Raw genomic sequence first — 24,673 nt, forward strand, 5'->3', positions numbered from 1 at the left:
AATAAAAGGCAAACGATTTATCTAAAGAGAAACCGGAGTATTCCAGAGTTGTAATTTTGTATGATTTATAAATTACATGATTAATCTGATTTTTTCTATTAATATCTTTTCTCACTAAGCTATAGTCTATATCTTTGGTTGGGCTCCCGATGGAGCAGATGGAGAAGGAGACAGTGGGATTGGAGCAGGAGGTTTATTTAGCAAATGTTTTTGGGATCCTCATCTGTGGAAAGAATGGGAAGAAATGGGGATTGAGCAGAGGAGGAGTTGGTTTGTGATATAATCTCAACCAAGTTCTCAACTGACCCCATGGGAATCTCCGAAGCTGAATGGCCCTTCAGAATTGTCCCAAATTAGAGTAAGAGGGTCAGATCTTTGTTTGCCTGGCATTGGATTTAGCCTGCCAAAAGAAGTGGATGTGACTGACTTGAATGAAGTGACTCTTCAATTTCTAAGTTACTTCCAAGTTCTGATAGCCAGGGCTAGCATCGTGGATGTGCAACTTGTGTAGTTACACAGGGCTCCAAGCTTAGAAAGGCCTCGCTCTTAGTTTAATACTCTGCCATCTTTGTCTTAAAATTCTTAATTTTTTATCAGGGAGCCCCAGATTTTCATTTTGCATTGGGCCCCACAAATTATGTCATTGGTCCTTTACAGGGTTCTTCCTCTTGGGCACCCAGATTCTCTTTCAGTCAATGGGTCTGGGTCCAACAACTGGCTTGGGTCTGGAAACTGGATGAGGGATCATTTTTATTGAGGTGTTTGCTGTCAGCCTACTGATCATCCACCTTGATTTGACTGTACAGATAGAGCAGTACCCTTGCTAACTGACCATCTGTGTTACCATGTTCTATAGACCCTCTCCATATCTTTCAGGCTGGCATGCTGGACTGGCCACTTATCATAATTGCAGTTGTCAGGTTTCTAACAGTTATGTACTAACAGTTATGTACCCTCCATTAATTGGGGTCCTATCATGTCCCTTGCTATCAGTGAGCCCAAATGGGTATTTATTACATAATGTAATGTGGGTCAACACTGTATCCCAGAAGCCTGTTTTAGTGCTGGGCACATTGGTGTTCATAATTTATTAAACTCATATTATCATATTGGGCTATTGCTACCTTTGTCACTCTTCTATTCATCACTTGATGCCTATCATGTGTTAGAACTGATGCCTTGTTAGAACTGAGGCTATGGCATTGTTGCCTGCTCAAAGCCTATTTGGGAAATTCACCTAATGTGGTTAACAGGTAAAACTGATTATATGGGTTAAGAGCCTTAAGAAAATGGTGAACAAAATGGTATTAAAGATCACCTGATGGTGCAGCTCACTCCCTAGAAAGTCCCAACAGAGGGGACATTCGAACAGTATCTTTAAAAACACATGCTTCCTCCAGATCCAGAAAGCAGCAGAGAAAACAGTCAGCAGGAGGAGTAGGATTTCTGAGCACCTTATACTCAGACCTCATCATTTCATCAGTACTATTTAGAACCAAATTATAGTCCTTCCCGTTCTCCTCTCCACCCACCCCCCACCCCCCAACCAGGATCTTTTCTTTTTCCGATGCCTTATGAAATCTTTCCTCAACTTACCCTCTTCAAAGTCGGCATTTTGCTGTGCAGAAGTCTGTCATCTCTAAAGTTCATTGTGCCCCTTCTATATTCCAGAGCATTCATAAAAACCTAAAGTAGTCTAAACTTAATGACCCACAAGTTCCTGTTTATGCCTAAATTTGTTTCTAGACTGTGTATTCCTTAACTTCATCAAGAACAGATCCTTAGAATTCCATGGTTTAACTGATATGTATAGCTATAATATGAAAGTGTTCTTTACAGTTTTAAATAAGTTACATGCATTGGTTTTCCTTTATTGTTTTGTTCTTCTCAAAGGATTCTACTTAGGTCTGATTTTTTCCCAGACAGAAAAATACTTGTTACATACTTCCTGCTAGATTATCACTTGAGATTGTCAAAACCTACCTTTATCATTCAGCGCTCTCCTGCTCTGAAGCTTTCCCTGAGCTCTGAAAACAGGCCTGAGACTTCCATCTAATCTACAAAAGGAGCACTATCCACTGGTGCTGGCAGATGGACCGCTTGAGGTGTTAGATGATGATATATGGAAACATAAAAGGCAAAATTAAAATTTGCTCATGAAGCTTCTCTCTTAACCTTTCAATCATTCATTGCTTTGTTTGAAACATTCTTGCAATGGAATTGAGTTATAATTCAATTTTAAGTTTTTGGGTTTTTTTGGTAATCTTACTAATGCTTTTTCAACTGCTAACTCATCTACAAACAGTTATGTTGAAGAAAAAGACCAACTTGCAGTTGCTTAGAGAAAATATGGAAGTGATTCATCATGTATACATTTGTGAATTTTTGCTCAGGCCATAGGTTTTTTCCTCAACTTTGATCTTCAGAAGTACACTAGAGATACTTAAATAACAGAATATCCACATTATGTCACTCACAAGAATGGCTAAAAAGAAGGGGCCAAAGTCAGGTCAGTAACACTTTAATAAAATGAACGGAATCTGTTATAACAACAGCTTTTTATTACATGGATTCAAATGAACGGCAGACCAATCATGTTCCCTGAAATTCAACACTCACATTCAACAGAGGCCTGATAGTGAGCTCCTCAACGCTTGTAGTTCTAAGGGGCTTCCTTCGAATTCCCTTTACAAAGCCTTGCGCAAAGAAGAGGTTAAGCACCAGTAAGAAAGACTGTTGCTAGCAGTAGTTTTAGTCTTCATCATCTTCATCATGGTCATCAACAACAAACATGCAATTTCTTCCTTCTATGTACATGGCATTGTAAAATGGGCGCTACACTCTGCCTATGGTACAAAGTTTATAAATACAATATACCAATACAAAGTTGAAGCCATTAAAAAGAGCTTAATAACTACCAGGAGATAATTAAATCTGGGGTGTTGATGGACTCTATGAAGAGATTTAGAAATGACACACAAACTCAAACATAGTAAACATTTTACTTGGGAAGGGGTGAAAGGGGGACTTCTTATGTGCTACGGGGGGTTTCTAAGTTGCTTCAGGCTTACTTTCTTTCTGCTATTATCTTTAAATACTGTAAAGCATTGTGAGCTGCGTCACTCTGGGCATTGCCACAGGAGATCCCGGAGCCATGACAGACTGTGATGGGACTGGTGGATAGTTCAGCGAGACACTGATACTGTCCATTGGCACTCAGCTCTTCTGCAATGACATTCAAACGGGACAGTTAAGACCAAGTGGATAGAAAGCAGATTCTCTGTGAAAGCAAGGTTTTACTATTGTCTTCCTTTAGAGACCCATGGTATAGGACTCTGCTTCCTCCACATCTTTATCATCCTTATACAAACAGACACCAAAACACAACTGATCAACTCCAGTAGCTCTCAAACACAACTGGGCTTCATAACCACCTGACGGAGCTCAAAAGAAATGCAGGCTCAATCAGACACACAGGGCTAGGGGTTGGAGTGGCCAGATTCTTGCATTTCCTCTTAAGAGCTCCCAAGGCAATTCTAATGTGTCTAGTTGAACAGTGTTTGCAAACTGAACCACAGTGACTTTTTTAGAGAGGAAAAAACCATTTGCTAGAGAACTAGAGAGATTGTCTTCTTCCCTATGAAGTCTAGAGTTACTTTCAGTAGACATCTGAACCAGGAAATACAGGGTTCAGAGCAAGACTTCTCTCTTGCCTTCAATGTTCTTTTGTTATACATCTATGCAGATAGTCTAGTTCCATACTGCATATGGGTTAGGGTGTTTTAAAAATACCTAAACTCAGGAAACAAATGTTCTTCTCATCAACGGATCAATCACTGTCACTAAAGACGGTTAGATGACACAAGGGAAAGAGAAACAGGTGAGTTACAATTTGTTAAAAGTGGTCATGATTAAACGCTATTTCAGCTAGAGTCCATATAACAGGAAACATCCAGATACAGTGGAATGACTTCATGTGTGAAGAGGCTTTCTAGTGCTGGCGTTGAGGCTCTTTTGTTTTCTTTTAAATTGAGGTAAAATTCACATAACATAATGCTAACCATTTTAAAGTGAACTATTCAGTAGCATTTAGTACGTTCAGATATTGTGCAACCACCACCTCTCACTAGTTACACAACATTCACAACATTTCATTTCCCCCAGAAGAAACACCAGATACATCAAGCAGTTGCTCCCTGTTTTCCCTCCCCTGAAGCTCCTGGCAACCATCTTGGATTAACCTACCCTGGGTATTTGATATAAACGGTATCATACAACATGACCCTTTTGTGTCTGGCTTCTTTCACTTAGTATGTTTTCGAGGTTCATCCATGTTGAAGCATGTAGCAGAACTTCACTTCTTTTCATGGCTGAATAATAATAATTGCATGTATATCCCACGACTGATTTATCCATTCATCTGCTTATGGACATTTGAGCTGTTTCCACCTTTTGGCTACTGTGAAAAGTACTACTATGAACATGTGTGTACAAGTATTTGTTCGAATACCAGTTTACAATTCTTTTGGGTATATACCTAGCAGGATTGCTAGGTCATATGGTAACTCATTCGAAGAGCAGCAAAATTCCTGTTTTCCACTGCAGCTCAACCATTTTCCATTCCCACCAGCAGTGAGGAATGCTACAATTTCTCTACATCTTTGTCAACATTTGTTATCTTCTATTTTCTTCATCATAGTCATCATCCCAGTGGGTCTGAATTAGTACCTCACTGTGGCTTTGATTTGCATTTCCCTGATGACTAATAATAGTGAGATCTTTTTGTATGCTTGTTGGCCTTTTGCATATCTTTTTTGGAGAACATTTAGGTTCTTTGGAAGGTAACTGCATGGACGTTAGGCCAAATTAGGGGCGCCTGGGTGGCTCAGTTGGTTGAGTGTCCAATTTCAGCTCAGGTCATGATCTCATAGTTCATGAGTTTGAGCCCTGTGTCAGGCTCTGTGCTGACAGCTCGGAGCCTAAAGCCTGCTTCGGATTCGGTGTCTCCCTATCTCTCTCTCTCTGCCCCTCCCCAGCTTGCTTTCTGTCTCTCTCTCAAACAAATAAACCGAATTAAAAAAAAAAGGCCAAATTAGCTGTGGTTTTTAGATTGCTGTTCTATATTTACAAGAACTACTTAGTTCTTAAAATTGGTAAGATTCGTTTTAAAGGCATCATTAATTCATAATCTCAAAGGCCATCTTAAGTTTCCTTCTTTTCCCAGATTCAAAACTATCCATAGTCCTATTCATAACATGGCTTATTCATCTCTGTATCTTAAACACTCAACAAAGTGTAGATACTTACAAATATGTTTGTGGGAGATGCAGGAGAGAAGCATCAAAGGAAAAGACTTCAAAAGGGAAGGGCTGGAGAAGGTACAAGGCCTTAGGACATGGTTTTTTTTTTTTTTTTTTTTTTTTTTTAAACGTTTATTTATTTTTGAGACAGAGAGAGACAGAGCATGAACGGGGGAGGGTCACAGAGAGAGGGAGACACAGAATCTGAAACAGGCTCCAGGCTCTGAGCAGTCAGCACAGAGCCCGACGCGGGGCTCGAACCCACAAGCTGTGAGATCATGACCTGAGCCGAAGTCGGACGCTTAACCGACTGCGCCACCCAGGCGCCCCTTTTTTAAAATTTTTTTTTTTTTAAACGTTTATTTATTTTTGAGACAGAGCGAGACAGAAGGCCTTAGGACATGTTTACATAGCTGACCACTGCTGCTGCTGCATAAGGAATGCCTAGAGCCATTAACATTGTCCAGGGCGGATCCTCCTTCACACCTGACCCTTCCTAGTGTTGTAGAAACCAATTAACTCGAAATTCAACCTTGAAAAGCTAAGCCATTAGACTGATTAACACACTTGCTTAGCTGACTTTATGCACGTAGTCTTTAGCAATTATCCTAATAAAAAGAAGCTTCATTCTGGGGGTCTTCATTCTGACTCAAGTATGAGGACCTTCACTTAACTGCACTTTGTTTGTGGACTCATCTTTTGTGACTCCGGCCATACTCCCTGCAACATATTTATTGAATGAATCGTCTCCCATCAGCCATCTTTTCTGACAATGTGTCCGTACTAAATTCCCAGGTTCTGCATCATTTTCAGTATATTAAGATACTGCACTCGGGAAGTAGCAGACAATCAGAAGTTCTTTAAGCATCTAACCACCACAGCTAACAGCTCCTTCAAGCTAGGTCCCCATAGCCCACTGGGGATGCTATAAGGGATATCAAATTCTTCACATATTACACATGTTAAGTCAAGACACCAAACGCACATGCACACAGGCCACAAACACAGGTTGGCTTTATAAAGCTAATTAAAATCCAAACTGACTTGCTATGTAATTTGTCCACGTTTGTCTATCTAAGTGATTAAGAGCTCGAAGAAATCTAGAATAGCTGGGATGGAACAGAGTTATAAAGTACTTGTCCCCACTGATATCCTTGAATGGGCATATGGTGACAAAGTGGAGAGAAGGGGTCTGGCCCCCACAACCTTGGTACTTGTTCTAGAAGTGTGGGTGCCTTTTTATTTGTCAAGCTCTCCATCAGGGCTAGTTTAATAGACACAGTATCTGTGTCTAGGGGACTCCTCCCCTAATCTGACTCTACCACTAACTAGCTGTCATCTCAGGCAAGTTTCCGAACCTCTCCTGTGCCTTACTTTCTTTCCTTATATGTAAAAATAATAGACCTATTTCACAGGATTAGTTTGAGAATTCAGTTAAGTTGAAATATGTAATATCCCCACAACAGTGCCTGGCCTATAATAAAACTATAAATATGAGCTACTGTTTTTATTATTACAACTGTATAGATGATAGCTATTAGCATTATTTATAAGAATGGGACAGACAGATCAATGATAAATATTATTATTCTAATTATATATATGTATAAAATATGTATTTATTATAAATAAAAATGTATTTATAAATGTATGTGTGTGTGTGAAAAAATATATATATTTATATATATTATATAATATATATATTTATATATAATATATATAATATTAATATATATAATATATAATATATATTATATATATATATTTATATATAAAAAATATATATATTTATATTTATAATCCCTGGTCAATGAAATAAATTATAACACAGGTTTTGTTTTTCAAATACTTTTTAAAAAGAAACAGGTTTTGAGGTAAGCTAAGGAAAAAAATCATACCTATATCCAAATATGTTATATTAAAACCTTGTTCCTTGGCGATTTCACTAAGCAGCTGGATGTAATCTGTATTTGGAATACTGAGGAGGCTTCTTTTCAGTAAGTTGATCTTTTCACCAGGAGAATTCCTCAAGGAATGCCAAGTACATCCTAAAGAATGTCCTACTACATTTGTCTGAAAAACAGAGATGAAAATTAAGACTTTTAACTCTGACTGGGCTCTAATGCTATGATATAATTAAAAGTATTTATTAGGCACATTTAATACTCTACCAAGAGAGCGTGTTTAAATGGATACCATTTGGTTAAACTTCCCATTTAAAGTAGACAACACCAACAAGGACACTCTTAACAAATACCACAATGTTACAGAAGAAAGAAACACATACAATAATATACTGGAAGTATTTAAAAATACTTTTGTGTAGGACAAAGGTCTCTCCGCCAAATTTTCTGATGGCCACATTAAGATGTGTGTTAAAAAAAGATGTCTTAAGAAATTTAAGAGCAGTATAAACCAACCTGCAAATAACTGAATCTGCCTAATGGAGCAATTTACAAATTAAAATAAAAACCAATGTTCTTATCTTCATGATTTCCTGTATTAAATACCAACCAATCATTGTAACTAACAGCTGTAGAGCAGAAAACAAACTGTAGAAAAGGTGCGATGTGCAAGTTAGGTTTGAGAAGAACAAGTCATTCAAATGAAAGGAAGGACGTCTAAAAGTTCTTATCAGACTTTTCCCAGATCCCAACCGAGCTTATGGTTTTTGTTTTCTTTTTTCCCCTTTTTTCTCCCTTATATCCATCCCTTTCTACCATGTTCGTTTATTTTTCTCAAATTGCTTTCATATCGTACGCCAAAAACAAAGTAGGGCAAGCTATTCTTAGTCTTATTTATTTTTAAAATTTTATTTTTTAATATAACTTGTCAAGTTGGCTAACATACAGTGTATACAGTGTGCTCTTGGTTTTGGGGGTAGATTCCTGGGATTCACTGTTTACATACAACACCCAGTGCTCATCCCAACAAGTGCCTTCCTCAATGCCCATCACCCATTTCCCCCTCTCTCCTATCCCCTCCATCAACCCTCAGTTTATTCTCTGTATTTATGGTTTGCCTCCCTTCCTCTCTGTTTATAACTATTTTTTTTCTCCTTCCCTTTCCCCATGGCCTTCCGTTGTTTCTCAAGTTCCATATGAGTGAAAACATGTATCTGTCTTTCTCTATTTCACTTGCCATAATATCTTCCAGTTCCATCCATGTTGCTGCAAATGGCAGGATTTCATTCTTTCTTATTGCCAAGTAGTATTCCATTGTATATATAATCACACCTTATTTCATCAGTTAGACATTTAGGCTCTTTCCATAATTTGGCTATTGTTGAAAGCACTGCTATAAACATTGGGGTACATGTGTCCTTTTGAATCAGCACTCCTGTATGCTTTGGATAAATTCCTAGTAGTGCCATTGCTGGGTCATAGGGTAGTTCTACTTTTAATTTTTTGAGAAACCTCCACTCTGTTTTCCAGAGCAGCTGCCCCAGTTTGCAGTGCAACAGTGCAAGAGGGTTCCCATTTCTCCACATCCTCACCAACATCTGTTGTTGCCTGAGTTGTTAATTTTAGCCACTCTGACTGGTGTAAGGTGGTATCTCAGTGTAGTTTTGATTGGTATTTCCCTGATGATGAGTGATGTTGAGCATCTTTTCATGTGTCGGTTGGCCATCTGGATGTCTTCTTTGGAAAAGTGTCTATCCACATCTTCTGCCCATTTCTTCACTGGATTATTTGTTTTTTGGGTGTTGAGTTTGATAAGTTCTTTATAGATTTTGGATATTAACCCTTTATCTGATTTGTTGTTTGCAAAAATCTTCTCCCATTCCATAGGCTGCCTTTTAGTTTTGTTGTTTCCTTCACTGTGCAGAAGTTTTTATGTTGATGAGGTCCCAATAGTTCATTTTTGCTTTTGTTTTCCTTGCCTCCAGGGACATGTCTAGTAAGAAGTTGCTGTGGCCAAGGTCGAAGAGGTTGCTGCCTGTTTTCTCTAGGATTTTGATGGTATCCTGTAGGTCTTTCATCCATTTTGAGTTTGTTTTTGTGTTTGGTATAAGAACATAGTCCAGCTTCATTCTTCTGCATGTTGCTGTCCAATTTTCCTGACACTATTTGAAGAGACTTGTCTTTTTTCCATTGGATATTCTTTCCTGCTTTGTTGCAGATTAATTGGCCATACATTTGTGGGTCCATTTCTGGGTTCTCTATTCTGTTCCATGGATCAGTAGGTCTGTTATCATGCCATTAATATACTATCTTGATGATTACAGCTTTCTAAAACAACATGAAGTCTGGGACTGTGATGCATCTAGCTTTGGTTTTCTTTTTCAACATTATTTTGGTTATTCAGGATCTTTAAATAGAATTTCATATTCCTTAGTTGGAAATTTAAAATTTGGTTTTTAAAAAGTATCATTCTTTGATATAGTAATTGCAATAGGAACAAATATATAATGAAAAATAGTCTCTTTTGCTTACTATCTCTACCCAGGAAACTTATGTTGCCCTCCCCAGAGGTACTTAATGTTGAAACATTTCTTCAATATCCTTCTATAACTGTTCTAAATTCAAGCACACATAGTCTTCTTTTCAAACAAAAATGATAGCTTACTCTTCTACATCTTGTTCATTTTTCTCATGTCAATGCACATATATGTACTATATTTATCTTACCAGTCTTCAATTATGGGTTTTAGGTTATTTCTGATTTCTTGCTTTTACTAACAATGTTACAATAAAACTCTTTTGCACTTGGATGTCTTTACCTGTAGGATGATTTCTAGAAGTAGAACTGAGTCACAGAACATGTATGCTTTTAATTTTGATAAATACTTCCAGACTGATTTCTAAACCAATTTATACCTCCATCAACATTCTTGGAGGGTGCTTGTTTTCAGATACCCTCGCCAACAGCAGGTGCTATCGAACTTTGTAGGTTTCATCAATCTAAAAGGTGAAAATAGTATCTAGTTTAATGTCCATGAATGAAGCTGATCATTTTTTTTTTAACCATTTGTATTTCTTCTACAGGGTTATCTTTTTTATTGATGTGTAAGAGCTTTTTATGTGGTACAGAAAACAGTCCATTTATAGATCAGTGTTCCAAATAATTTCTTCTTATTCTTAGATTTACAAATTTTACTGCCATATAATAATAGGTTTTGTGTAGTCAAATTTATAAATCTTCTACTACTTTATAGCTTATAGGTTATACTAAAATATTTTTCCCTATGCTAAGAATTTTAAAAAGGAAAGCTCTTCCAAGTTTTCTCATACTTGGTTTCAATTCTTATGGTCACACTTTTTTTGTTTTTTTAATTTTTTTTTTTTTTTACACATTTATTTATTTTTGAGAGACAGAGAGAGACAGCATGAGCAGGGGAGGAGCAGAGAGAGATGGAGACACAGAATCAGAAGCAGGCTCCAGGCTCCGAGCTGTCAGCACAGAGTCCGATGTGGGGCCCGAACCCACGAACCGTGAGATCATGACCTGAGCCGAAGTCGGACACTTAACCGACTGAGCCACACAGGCGACCCATGGTCATACTTTTTTTTTAATGTTTAGTTTTGAGAGAGAGAGTGAGAGCAGCGGAGGGGCAGAGAGAGAGGGAGATACAGAATCCAAAGCAGGCTCCAGCTCTGAGCTGTCAGCACAGAGCCTGTCAATTCTTATGTTCACATTTTTGATCCATCTGAAATTTATTTAGATATAAGGAATAAGGGAGCAACCTAAATATGTCACACATGCCCAGGTATATACAGCTTCCTCTCCTTTCCTTCCTGCAAATGTGGCTGTTAAATTACTTCTACATTATTTATTGAATAATCCATCCTCTTGCCCATTGATTTGAAATCTCACTGTTATCATATCCTATACTCCTATATGATTATGGTCTATACTTGGGTTCTCTATTTTATCCTTTGTCTATTCCTGTACCGGTACGTGTTTTATCACTATAGATTTACAGTATATCTGGTAAGGTATAACCCCACCTTCGGCACTCTTTCTTTTCAGTTTTCTTGGCTATTCTTGAGAGTTCATTTTTCCAGATAAATGCAGTAAAGCTGTATTGAGATCCAAAGTGAATTCCAGTAGATTTTTTGTTTGCTTGTTTGTTTGGTTTTTAAAGTTTATTTATTTTGAGAGACAGAGAAGGAGAATGAGCAGGGGAGGGGCAGAGAAAGAGGGAGAGACAGAGAATCCCAAGAAGGCTCAATGCTGTCAACCCAGAGCCTGATGGCTTGATCTTATCAACAGGGAGATCATGACCTCAGCCCAAATCAAGAGTCAGATGCTTAACCAACTGAGCCACCCAGGTGCCCCAAATTCCAGCAGATTTTGAGACTACATTACCTTCTTAAGTACTATATTAACAATATTGAGTCTTCCTATTGTTAATAAAGAAACAGCTTTACATATATTCAATTTCTGTTAAATCCTTCAGTAAAGTTTTAAAGTTTTTTTCACATGGGTCCTGCACATGTCATTTTACGTTCATTCCCTGGCACATTATCCTCTTTTCTATTGTTGAAAATAAGATCTCTTTTATTCTACCTCTTAATATCTATAAATAAACTGTTGATTTTTTTCAAGTACACTTTAAAAAAGATTTCTATTTTACTATAAAATGATCAATGTTACCAAGCTCCATAACTTTTGTTAAGTAATACACACACACAACAAAAAGTCAAATAGTACAGAATTATAAAAGCAATAATCCTGAGCTTTGCTCCATCCCTACCTTTGGTCCCCTTTCCAGAAGCAATTTTTAAGTATCCTCTTTAATTATTGTGGTGGTTACTTTCATAACTGTAAATAATATGAAAAGCTATTGATTTTATTTATTAATTTTATGATCAATTACCTTGATAAATTCTCTTATTCTAGCAGATTTTATAGGAACACAATCATATTATTTTCAGTTAATGATCATTTATATCTCCTTTTTTTGATTTTCAACCTCTTATTGTTTTCTCTTGTCTAATTATATTGATTGGTACCTCTATAACAAGGTTCAAAAAATGCCATTAGTGGATATCATTGTCATATTTATGAAATTAATGGGAAGGGATGTAATAAGTAAATACATAACTATGATTTTGATTTTTTTTTGAGGTATATATTTTGAATCACAATAGGGATATGTTAATAGTGTTTATCAATGATCGTCAAGTATCTTTTTGGCACCCATTGGGAAGATTGTTTTTCTCTGACCCATTAATGTGATTAATTATAGTAACAGATTTACTAACCTTGAAATATCCTTGCATTCCTGAAATAAACCCAACCTCTCTATGGTATATTATTCTTTTATTGTTCCACTGAATATATTACTAAGGTTTTTCACTATAAGGGAGATTAATCCATAATTTTTTTCCATCAGGATTTGCTATTGTCAGGTTTTGGTGTTAGTGTTATTGTTGTTTTTGAAAAATAAATTTAGAAGCTTCCCCTATGTTATAGACGTATTGCCTGGAAGAGTTTAAATGGCATTGGAAATTACCTCTTCCTTGAAGATTTAACAGAATTCACCTATAAACCAATCTGTGCTTTGTGATTCTGGTGTCATCTCTGATCCAATTTTAAAAGAAGTGGGTGCAATGTTTTATGTTTTTCTATTAAAAAGGTAAAACCAAAATCATATTAATGTGTATGTCTTTGACTTTTTTTCTCTAAGAATGAGCCCTTATTTTATCATAAACTTGGCACTGCTATAATCTTCACGTCTCATTCCCTACCTCATAAACACTCAGATAATGAATGTACCACAAGATGTATCTATCTCTAAATATCAGAATCACAAGTAATATGTCACGTGTAGCCTAACCTCTTAAGCTTTACATTTGTTTGCCCAGCTGCCTACTATCTTTACTTAACATATTCTACAAACATTTCAGATTCAATACATTCTGCATTTAACTTACTATCTTCTCCCCCTTAAATCCCACTCATCTTCTGTGTTCCCCATATTATTAAATGGTGCCATCATCTACTCAGTTGCCAATCTAAAAATGTTTATTTCCCCCGTTTTCCTTACTCCCCACATCCAATCAGTTACCATGCCCCATTCACTTCGGTTTTCAAAATAATTTTTACACACTGACCATTTCAACTGCCACCAGTGTAGTAGAGGCCACCATCATTTCTCATCTGTTTTCTGTAACAATATTCTAGCATCTAAGACTTAGTCACTCACCACAGTGCAGCCGGTGATTCCACTTCTAATCCTGTCTTTCCCAGATTAAAATTCCTATGATTTTGCTCTGCCCTCAGGATAAAATTTAATCTCTTTACTATAATAGTCCCTTCCAGATTTAATCCCTCTTTGCCTCTCTGGCCTGACTCTTTGAGACACTCTCCTCCAAATTTATGCTCTATCCACACCAAATTATGTAGGGTTCCCGGATGGCATATAATGTATTACTCCTAGGTGTCTGTACGTGCTTTTTTTTTTCCTCTTTGGGTTTCTTTTCTCCTGTTCTCATCCTAAGGTCTTGACTTAGATATTACTTCCTGCAAGAAGTCTTCCTGAAACCCCTGGTCTTGGCTGGATCCTTCTCCTATGTTCCCGAGCACCCTCTCTATGGACCAGTTTGTTGGGGTCTTTTCTCTTTCAGTAGGCTACAAATTCCCTAGGGGCAGAAACTGTCTTATTCACAGTATGCACAGCACTTGACACAAAGTTTGGCACACAGTATGAGCTCACTAAATGTTTGGTGAGTGGATAAATGAATGAATGAACAAAGGCATGGGAGTGCATTGTTAATTTGAAGGCAAAAATGGCACTACTGGCCTATCATTTTAGAATCCATCATATGATTTCGAATTTGATTTTGTCTCCCAAGCCCTCTCACCTAGTCACCCCGTGACAGCTAAAACTGGGGTGGTGTAGAACTCAACAGTGAGGAGATTTTTAAAAATTGCAACTCTGAGGTGTCTATACAAGAAGGAATCTAGGGAAGTTTCCTACAGTAAGAGCTACTTAATCACATTGACATCATAGGTGTCTTGATCATTACTCACTAAAGAAATGTGGTTCTCCGGAGAAATATTGCTGAATTTGGCAAGAAACTTCTCAGCAGCGTTTCTCTTGGCTTGTTTTTTTGATGCCCCCTTTCCTAAAAAAAAAAAAAAAAAAAAAAAAAAAAAGTAGGTTTAGGAAAGAAATTAATGTCCACAGAGAATAATCAGATGTGTAAAATGTTGTTTTTGATGATTTTTATACACTATTCTTTTGCTGACCTGCCATCTTTGCTTGTTGTACCTCATACAACTGTTAATTCTTACATTTCTGAAGGCACTTCTTTGGCAGTTTATCTTTAATAAACTTTAACTATCTTTAATAGTTATATTTTGTGTTTGGAACAGCTCTATTTCCCTCTGCCTAGCTTCAATGAATCCCATTTGGTTTAACTGTGACCAAGCATTCAAATTTATCAAGGTACGTTTGAATTGTAACTCTTATCTCTTGATGCCGACTTCTTGCTTGTAAACTTCTATACACTGACAACTGTGTGGAATTTTTTTAACATGAATAAAAAGGGCTTAGGGAAGATAACTGCAGTTGAAAGACATCATAAGTATCATCTACTTCCATCTTTTTTTTTTTTTTTTTTTTTTTTTTAATTTTTTTTTTTTCAACTTTTTTTTTTTTTTTTTTTTTATTTTATTTTTGGGACAGAGAGAGACAGAGCATGAACGGGGGAGGGGCAGAGAGAGAGGGAGACACAGAATCGGAAACAGGCTCCAGGCTCCGAGCCATCAGCCGAGAGCCTGACGCGGGGCTCGAACTCACGGACCGCGAGATCGTGACCTGGCTGAAGTCGGACGCTTAACCGACTGCGCCACCCAGGCGCCCTGGGCCTCACGTTTTAAATCCATAAAATAAAAAGATGGAAGTAGGGGCGCCTGGGTGGCGCAGTCGGTTAAGCGTCCGACTTCAGCCAGGTCACGATCTCGCGGTCCGTGAGTTCGAGCCCCGCGTCAGGCTCTCGGCTGATGGCTCGGAGCCTGGAGCCTGTTTCCGATTCTGTGTCTCCCTCTCTCTCTGCCCCTCCCCCGTTCATGCTCTGTCTCTCTCTGTCCCAAAAATAAATAAAAAACGTTGAAAAAATTAAAAAAAAAAAAAAAAAAAAAAACGTGAGGCCCAGAGGGATTAGTGATCGGCCTACCTTTGCACACCAAGGACTGCATCAAGCATGGGAGCTGAAGTTCCCACTTCTGGTTCAGTGCTTTCTGCATTGGTCCACACTGCCTCTCAAGGGCAAACAGTTGCTTACTATTTGAAACTACTATCTAGCCAAGGTAAAATTTCATTTCATGCCATTTTAAGAATGATAGAAACAGGCTGCAGAAGTGAAAATAGGAACCCTCACTAGTGCTCTATTAAGAGACTTTTTCCTTGTAGTTTCTGGCCTTTTACAACATGGAAGTTGCTATCATTCAAAAGGATGATTTCTACTTTATTTTTATCTCACGCTAGTTTTTGCCACCTAGACTCTTATTAATCATCTTGTCTTCAAATGTGATCTTCTTCTAGTCCTCCAATCTTCTACAATAGTTGTTGAAATTCCTAAGAGGTTCACTATTGCTTTTTTCTAAAATGATTTTTAAGTCACTAACACATCAGTGCAGACTGTGTAAAGGGTCAATTATTTGCTACTTTCCATTACAAGATTTTCCATGATTCTGAAAAATATCAAATTAATAAGTATAAGAATTCTTTAAAAAAATTTTTTTTAATGTTTATTTATTTTTGAAGGAGAGAGAGACAGTGTGAGCAGGGGAGGGGCAGAGAGAGAGAGGGAGACAGAGAATCTGAAGCAGGCTCCAGGCTCTGAGCTGTCAGCACAGAGCCCAGCACGGGGCTCAAACTCACAAACTGCGAGATCATGACCTGAGCTGATCATGATCGGACGCTTAACCGACTGAGCCACCCAGGCGCCCCTGAAGTATAAGAATTCTTAAGCCAAATATTTAACTTAAGTTCAATTGCAGAACGAGACAGTAGAACAGGAGTGTATCAATTTTTCCCCACAGAAATATTTGAAAGGAAATCACAACAGAAATTTCTATAGTCATTCATCATGTAAAAGTATTTCAAATGTCTTCAGTTTTAAGAGAGTAAAAAGAAGTAACTACCAGTTTCCATAAATGACTCGAGCCTGCAAATTGTGGTATATTCTCTCTTGTGAGCAGGTCCTCCCTCTTGGGAAAGGGTATATTCAGGAAGTCTCCAGCCATGATGAATAGCCAATTCCTAGAAAGTGGAGATGCGGCTTTAGTAGTAATTTTTCTATGCAATGGCTTAATCACATAAACGATAGTCTTTCATGATTTTGATCCCATTTCTAAGTTTGAAAGGAATAATGATATTCTGCAATGAAAAAATGGGGGAAGACCCTACATTCCCCATAAATACTCCAGCATTTTATATCTTGCAAGCCCACAATACTAAAACTGAAGCAGTTTACTGCTAGGAAGGAATGGTGTTCTTCCATTAAGCCATAGAGAGCCAATATCAAAGAGCTCATAGAGAAAGAGGAGCTACTATTGCCCTCTCGGGGAACATCAGTGAGGACATCTACAGGTCTCACTGTCATTCAGTTCCTAATGCCTCTCTTTCCTAGTTATAGACTTCCTGCCCACAGCTAGCTAACTACTGCATTGCAACAACAGCAAGATGAGCAGAGGCGGCAAACAGACAGACTTGGACAAAGCTGAGGAAAGATCAGGGGAGAACACTATGGAAAAACTCAGACAGCAAGAAAGGGACCAAAGGACCGGCTGGGTAATAGGGAGGGGAGCTGTCCAACAGAGCACATGGATAATCTGCAAGAAGGATATTCCGCATGCAGAAATTCAAAGCTGAGGTTTTTTGTTTGTTTGTTTGTTTTATAGAATAAGCAAATAAACTACTTCCCCTTTCTTGGGTTAGGCTACCCGATTTGGGTTCTTTATAAAGTCTTCTGTTCTAAACAGAAGTAGAAAGAGGTTTGTCACAAGAGTGGCAAGAAATATTCTTAAAGTATAAAACACTCTACCCATGTGCACTGAGGTCCTGTTGATCTCAAATGAGAATTCCACAAACCAAAGGCAGATACTGTATATGGAAGAAAATCCAAAACGTAAATAAATAGGAAAATAATTTCAAGTTAGTGCTGTAATATCTAATGATCACAACTGGGAAAACAAAATATCATACCATCTTATCTTTAAAATATTTATTCCTTATTTCAGCCCTTGTGATATCATCAATACATGACATCTTTCTTCAATAGACAACATGTTAAGTAAGGAAAAACTGTGCAACGTACCTGTAATGAACCAATAGGATTAAGCTGGTTCTTTGGTTGCTTAGAAGGGTCGGGCATTAAGGGGTCAGGAACTGCAAAGCTAAACATTTTTTTAAAGTGTTATAAAACAAAATACTTTTCCCCAAACTGTTAAATACATGACAAGCATTTCCTATTTAATCCTCTATGCCTTTGCTCTTGCTTCTTCATGGAATGCTTTTCTTCCCCACCTGGATGAGAACATGATTTATCCATTATCTGAGATATATCTCAAATGCCACTTCCACTAAGAAACCTATCCTGTTACTCCAATGAAACATAATCTCTCCCTCCTTAGAACTGTTGACATTTGGGTTGACCCTTTCTTAGGCAAATTATATGACCATAAATTATACTCTTACAAATACATGTAATTTGTCCATCCCTCACCACACCTCTCCTGTGTTCAGACTGTCAAATCCTTGATGGTAGGGCCTATGGATTACTTACCTTCATAAGCCTTGTAGTGCTTTGTATATTATGTGTTCAATAAAAATGTATTTAAATAAAGCATACTAATGTTACAGCCACAAAAAGGGAAGACTAACAATTAGGAAATTTAGCCTGGTAAGGTGAATGATACAGGTCATAAAGTTGTTTTTTCCCCTCATATAATTATGGAAGAAAGATCTGTTTGTTTGGTTTTTTTTGTTTTGTTTTTTAAGAAGAAAGATCTGTTTGATATATCATCTGCTCTATGCTAGAATGATCCTCCTAAGACTTACATATATCCTGCATAAAATAGATGGCCTGCATGAATCTGGTTCCAGCATGTGGGGATTGTAATTAGGGAAAAAGAGAACAATCTCTTCTAACTAGTTTAAATTTACTAGTTAGTTGGGGGATGAGTGTGTAACACTGAATAAAGCTGCATTCAAGGTTACTATCACCTACAAGGCTGAAGAGTCATTTCTTTGGTGACAAAAGAGGTTCAGTTATTGGCACTTCTTCAAGTTTCCTTTCCACCTGCCAGAACTTCAAGCTTTATATAGGCTGATGAGATATGAATATTCACTTACAATGCTGCACGCCGAAGCTACCCAAATAATTGTGATGGAGAAGTGAGAAAGTCTCTGTATTAAATCAGGCCACTTTAGCCCTGATTACAGCTTAGTAATTCCCATCTTATCTGTCAAGAAGCACAAATATATAGTAAAGTTTGTTAGCCTTTTTTGCTGACAAAGCGAAGTGCCCATGTGCGGAAAGGACACTACGTACACTCATTTCTACAAATGTACTCAACACTTTGGGTTGACCTTTGGACTGCACAGAAATAGCATGGTCACCACCAGCAAGGGGAGAATCCAATACCTGCCATGCCATTTTGGCATGTCTAGAAAGCCAGCATAAATCAACTATAACATATGACCCCAAAGAATCAAGAATCATTTTGTGAGATCTGAAGTTTGTCAATGCTTCATTCTAAACTACTCAAATGGTTTGGAAGAGCTTAGAAACGGGAGGAGCACTGCATGAGGACCTAAGTACGTGCTAAAGCAAAAGTTCTGAGGCTGGAGAAAAACTCATCCTAAATTCCCATGGGCCTCTGCTGTCAACTATGAGCAGATAAACCAGACTGAACTCCAAGAATAACTGAGTGCACGTAAAGAGAATCTGAAGGCTCAGCATGCCCCAGGACGTGTCCATCAGAAACCAAAGGACATCATCCAATGATACATGAGATGCTCCGGGACTAATACTTTCCAAAAGCACCTGAAGTGATAACACAAATTCATTTTGGAAAAATCATGTCAAGAATTAACATCCCCCTTAACATCTTCTTGTATTTGTTATACATTCCATAATAAAAGGAAATCTCTTTGTCTCCTTCTAAATTAGAATTCCTAAGAGTATTTTCCACTGATCTTTTTCCACTTCATTCCTTGTTTTCTGTAGTACAGAAGTTATTAAAGTCTTAATACAGTAAGATACTTGCCAGAAAAACTGGGGTTTTGTATTGTCGCATCCCAGTGAGGGGGGAAAACGCCTAGTTCACAAGAGCTTTCATTTAACAGTTAATTGGTGGACTGAATTTCTTAAGGATAAAGTCGTCTTTAATGGTGACAGGTTTTCACAAGGAAATAGAATTTTAGAGCTAAATACTAACAGCTGTTGACTTTGTTGCTTTTGTGACCATGTTCAAAATTTTAATCTTACCTCAGCCATGATATTTTTGAGCTGCAGAATACAAAGAAATTTAGCTCACCAAATACTTGCATTGGCTTTCAAAATGTTTATGGCAGCCTCTGCAGCTCTATGTTTCGCCAGCTTCTTACTTGTACCTTCACCTGAATTAAGGTTAAGAAAAAAATGTTTTTATATGCTGTGAAAATATGAGGCTTGCATAGCTGTTTGCATAATGCAAAACAAAGTCAGTACAGTTTTTGTATATATACACGCAGGTAATAAAAACATACTACATACTGTAACAAAATATTCACCATATGAAATTAATATATGAAAAACCCATGATTTTAAACATTTTACCTATTTAACTTTATGAATCCCTATATTAAAAAAATCTGTATATGTTTATTACATAAAATGGTAATGAAGTAGGCCATGCCACACTTTATGAAAAATACAACTTAGTATTTTACTTTTCCTTATTCCTAGAGAGAGAGGAAATTCTTCTGTAGCAAGAAGTTTTCTTCAAAGGAGCAGAGCTACTTATATCAACCCTATTTGACAGCAAAATGTGCACAATTTTATTCTAATCGTCCATCCTATACTGGATTAAAGCCCTGACTGGCTAAGCAGTCCTAGATACATGTTGGGTACAGTGGGAGAAGGTTTATACAGGTAAGATGAGAATTTATGTTATGTGTCTTTGATATAATCTGTATCTCTTGGTAGTCAATGGGGTGGCAGGGGGTAGGCCTGACTAATCACTGAAATTGAAGCCTAATTTCAGTAAGAAATCACACCTGCTAAATAGTCAATCCAACTAATTTCCTTCTGAGTTCAAACTAGGTGTTGAGACCCTTCAAAAGTGGTACCAAAGTGCTGATGTCCATTTCTCCAGTGTGGAAGAAAGAAAAGGGATATGGAATGAATTTCAACTGTGACTCTCAAATGTCTGAGGACATACAACCCATATGCCTTTATCTACTAACGTAGGTATGAGGGATATGGTGGAATATGAAACAGAATCCCTGCCCTCGAAGACCACACAGCCCAGTATGGGACTTTGCCTGTAAATACGCATCTGAAATACAGTCGTATGTGTTAAACAAGCTTAAGTGCAGGGTGGAGGGGAAGCACACAAAAGGGGTAGCTCCTTTACTTGGGAAGGATTCAGAAAGTTTTCATGCAGGAAGAGAGAACTCAATGAGGACATAAAAGATTAGGAAAAGCTAGTAATGTGAAGAGAGTTGGGGGTTAGGAAGAGTATTCTAGGCAGAGAAAAGAACACCTGCAAAGGTTCAGAGGCAACACAGAGCATGGTGTTCTCAAGAGCTCCAATCAGTTGGTAGGTGAATGCTTAAGGAGATGAGTTTTGAGATGAAAGGCTACAGAGTTGGAGGGTAGGAAGGGAGATCAAAGAACAGTCTCCGAAATCTGTGCTTCTCAAACTTTAATGTCCCTAGTAATTGCCTGGGAATTTTGTTAAAATGCAGTCGCTGATCCAGCAGGTCTGGCATGGGGCCTGATATTCTAGAGCAGTTGCTTCAAGTGCCCAGGTGATACTAATGTTGCTGCTGATCACATTTTGAGAAGCAAGGCTGTTAAGTCCTATTAAGAAACCTGTATCTATCCAGAGGATGATGGGCAAACCACTGAATGGATTTAACAGCAAGAAGGACACAAAAAGATTTGAATGCCAGTGTCCTTTGAGGAATGGACAGCCTGAGACTAGAAGCTGAGAGAGCAACTGTGAGATAGCAGCTGTGGCCCAAGTGCGCGAAGACAGCGGCCGAGACACCAGTAATGAAAACAGAAGGGAAGGAGGCAGGTACCAGAGATGCTTAGGAAGTAAGACTTAGTGGAAGAGTGGGCAAGAGGCAGAGGGATGGGAAGGAGTCAAGAAAATGAAACCCAACACTCTACTATGAGCGAATGGGTGATGGTGGTGCCTTTACTGAGCCAGGGAATAGAGGTGGAACAGATCTAAGGGAAAAGAGATGGATTCAGTCTGGGCCATCCAAGTGAAGATGCCCAGCAAGCACAGGTTGGAAGACTGTTCTGTAACTGGGGCTGGGTTGAAGACAGAGATTTCAGAATTATCAGCCTTTAGATAGTATTTGAAGCTGTGGAGGCACATAAACTTGCATAGGAAGACAGGGCAGTGTGGGGAGAGTAGGGGACCTACACAGAATGGTTGGTTGCCATAGGCTGTTAATCTTAAAGGGAAAAAGACCATTTCTTTTCTTAAATTTTCACTGAATATTTAAAAATAGATCTGCTAAAGGAGTAATGCAATGATTGTATGGTTCATAATGAGTAAACTTGTAGCTGGCATTTACAATCCACCTGTCTCATATAGACAAAAAAGCCTCAAGATTTTCTTAAAGCAGTTTCAAGGAAAATAGTGGATTCCAGACTTTCAGGGACCTAAGCAAATGATGCCTTTCATTTACCAGATGGTGCAACTCCAGCCTTCTTGTGGAATTGTTTTCTTAGCATTCTTCCAAATTTAGTATTCAATATTTTTTTGTGTTTGCAATTAAATATACATAAGAAATAGAATGCCTACATTTACAAATGGGCAACTTCAGTTATCATTTGTTCAAGCTCACAGACCATAATAAGGGGAGTCTGAACTCTGAAACTTCATTGCTATGTGACTTTGGGCATGTTACTGATAATCTCTCTGAATCCGTTTCCTCATGTATAAAAAGGGAGATGAGGGGCACCTGGGTGGCTCAGTCAGTTAAGCCTCCCACTTTGGCTCAGGTTGTGATCTCATCGTTCCTGGGTTCGAGCCCTGCATTGGGGGCACATCGGGCTCTGTGCTGACAGCTCGGAGCCTGGAGCCTACTTCAGATTCTGTGTCTTCCTCTCTCTCTCTGCCTCTCCCCTGCTCGTGCTCTGTCTCTTTCTCAAAAATAAAATAAACATGAAAAAAACTGAAAAAAAAAAAAAAAAAAGGAGATGACATCTTACTAAAACCTGTACAGGGTCAGGAACTAGAAGGTGCTATAAAATGCAGTATTTGAGCCTTCTGTCTTCCTCATTTTGTTTGGACACAGAATCAAGTGTGGTACAACGGGCCTAAAGTCCCAGATGGACACTATGGACAAAGAGAAGAGGCTCAGAATATTTTGGGATCAGGTCTCTGGGCATCTGCTATAATCTATGATACTACGAAACTTGTCAGCACCTACTGACCCAGCTATGGTTGCTCCAAAAACCTTTCCTGCTTCTAATTCTTGGAAAAACCGTAGGAGGATCCTAAGGTATGTTTCTAAGCTTCTCTTGGTGTCTGGAGAGGAGAAAATGAAGGAGAGAATCAGATGAAGTTGGAAAGTCCCCATGACCTGAGATGAGAGGTCTCAGTTTCAAGAGCCTGCTCCTCACAGCTGTCCCTGGTTTAAAAAGGGCACTTTTCCGAACTGAAAAGCAATACCAAGTCTTGCCGGCCAACCCACATGGTCATCGGGGTTAACTGAGCACACAGACCTGTGCAGGTTATGTCACCAACGGTTACTCTGAAGGTGAAAGTGGGTACGTGTATTTGCACATCGGATCTTTCACATTCATAAACCGGGATGTTCTTGGTCTTCATGCCGTATTCGTGTAATACTTGAATCGGTGTTTTCCCTGGCTTAGCTGTAATCATCTTCCCCAAACTGCAAAAACCAGAAAAGGTGTGCCTTGCATGCCAAAGCGGAGAGGGAAGCAGAAGCATACAGAGGCTAGATTTGACTGCTACCAACAGTGATGCGGGAGGCGCCGAAGCTCCCCTGAGGCCAGCACCAGCGATGGCGAAGCGCACCAGTCTCCCAGCCCCGCTGCGGCGGGCAACCGGCAGGGTGAAAGGGGCTGTAAGGAGACAACTTAAAAGCGGGTGGGGAGGATTCGCTCGGGTCTTCGGTGCTGCTACCGCTCAGGACCAACCCCACATAAACCCCCTCCCGGGCGGCAGCCGCGGGCCATCTCCGCCCACCCCGCGCGCGCACCGAGGCCGCAAGCGGGGCGGGGCCAGGCCGCAGACCCCGGCCCGCGCGCCGCCGGGAGGGCGGAGCTGAGTGCCGGCGGGTCCGCCCGCAGCCGCGCGGGCGAAAGCGCCGGGAGGGAGCTCTACCCAGAATGCCGCTGGAAAGCGGGCTCTCCCGCCCCGCCTCTTGTGCCCACCACTCCCGGCCCTGCCCGGCTTGGCCGCGACCGTTCGGGTGCTGACCTGAAGGTCCCGCTGTCCTCCCGCTCCAGCGGCGGGGCCGCAGTGCGATGCCTGCTCTGGGACATAGCGGAGAAAGGACGGTCTGGCGGCAGGCGGAAGAGCGGTGCCGAGCGACGTCCTCGCTCCCCGGGTCAGCCGGTCCCCGAGAGGAGCGCTCCAGCGGTGCCGCCTCCTCCGACTCCCCCTTCCCTCCCGGCTTGCGTCCCTCTTGCGAAGGGGACGGGCGAAGGCGGAGCCTCGGTGCAGCAGCGCCGGCCACGCCCCCTCGCTGTCTGGGCTGCGGGTCTTACTCTAAGGTGGGCCCCGCCCGCCGGTTCGCAGGTCTCCTGGGCGTCCGGCCCGCCCCTTTTCTTTCAGACTCCGCCCCTCTCCCGGTCCCGCTCGCTCCCGCCGGTACCCCGCTGTAGTCCCGCGGCTCCCGGGTGCTCGTTTCTCTGCTCCCCCCATGGCCTTGAGGAGGCCGCAGTTTTGTGTCCTTAAACAGGCGGTTTCCGGCCCGGAGAGGCGGCTTGTCGGTCGGCGAGCCTCACACTATGTGAAGACTGAGCTCAGCATTCTTGGTGGTGGGGCTGGGGGAAGTTAAGAATCGGGGTTGCGTCACTTTATGAAAAAGATTTCAAAATTCTAAATGCAAAATTGCTACGGAGCGTCCCCGGGCCTGGCCCCTAAGCTTGCGATTCGCGGTCTATCCGCCCCTGAGGGCTTCGGTGGGCTCTCCCGATTCGAGGCCTGCCTGG

At 39.8% G+C, this 24,673-nt stretch overlaps 1 protein-coding gene across 7 annotated transcripts; it reads right to left on the reverse strand.

The window, feature by feature from the left end:
• Positions 1-2,514: 2,514 nt before the first annotated feature.
• On the reverse strand, positions 2,515-24,226 carry PRKRA (protein activator of interferon induced protein kinase EIF2AK2). Of its 7 annotated transcripts, XM_042949256.1 has the most exons (8): positions 23,937-24,226; positions 23,216-23,385; positions 19,800-19,881; positions 17,576-17,654; positions 16,401-16,518; positions 14,283-14,377; positions 7,199-7,373; positions 2,515-3,225 (listed from the first exon to the last, which is right to left on the reverse strand). In XM_042949256.1, the coding sequence occupies exons 1-8, from the start codon at positions 23,999-24,001 to the stop codon at positions 3,068-3,070; spliced, it is 942 nt and encodes a 313-aa protein (XP_042805190.1). In that variant the 5' UTR covers positions 24,002-24,226; the 3' UTR covers positions 2,515-3,067. The 7 variants fall into 7 exon arrangements, with proteins under 7 accessions (XP_042805190.1, XP_042805192.1, XP_042805196.1 ...); XM_042949258.1 differs by lacking the exon at positions 23,216-23,385 and having other exon boundaries at positions 19,751-19,881; XM_042949262.1 differs by lacking the exon at positions 23,216-23,385 and having other exon boundaries at positions 23,937-24,207.
• Between the last annotated feature and the right edge of the window lie 447 nt (positions 24,227-24,673).

The sequence above is a fragment of the Panthera leo genome, chromosome C1 (assembly GCF_018350215.1).
Source record: "Panthera leo isolate Ple1 chromosome C1, P.leo_Ple1_pat1.1, whole genome shotgun sequence".
NCBI classification, from domain to species: Eukaryota; Metazoa; Chordata; class Mammalia; order Carnivora; family Felidae; genus Panthera; species Panthera leo.

Coding starts and splice junctions, on each gene's coding strand:
- PRKRA (XM_042949256.1), bottom strand. CDS start 24,001: ATGTCCCAGAGCAGGCATCGCACTGCGGCCCCGCCGCTGGAGCGGGAG. Junction 19,882..23,215: donor TGGTGACATAACCTGCACAG/GTCTGTGTGCTC, acceptor ACCTTAATTCAG/GTGAAGGTACAAGTAAGAAG. Junction 16,519..17,575: donor ATCCTATTGGTTCATTACAG/GTACGTTGCACA, acceptor TCCACTTTCTAG/GAATTGGCTATTCATCATGG.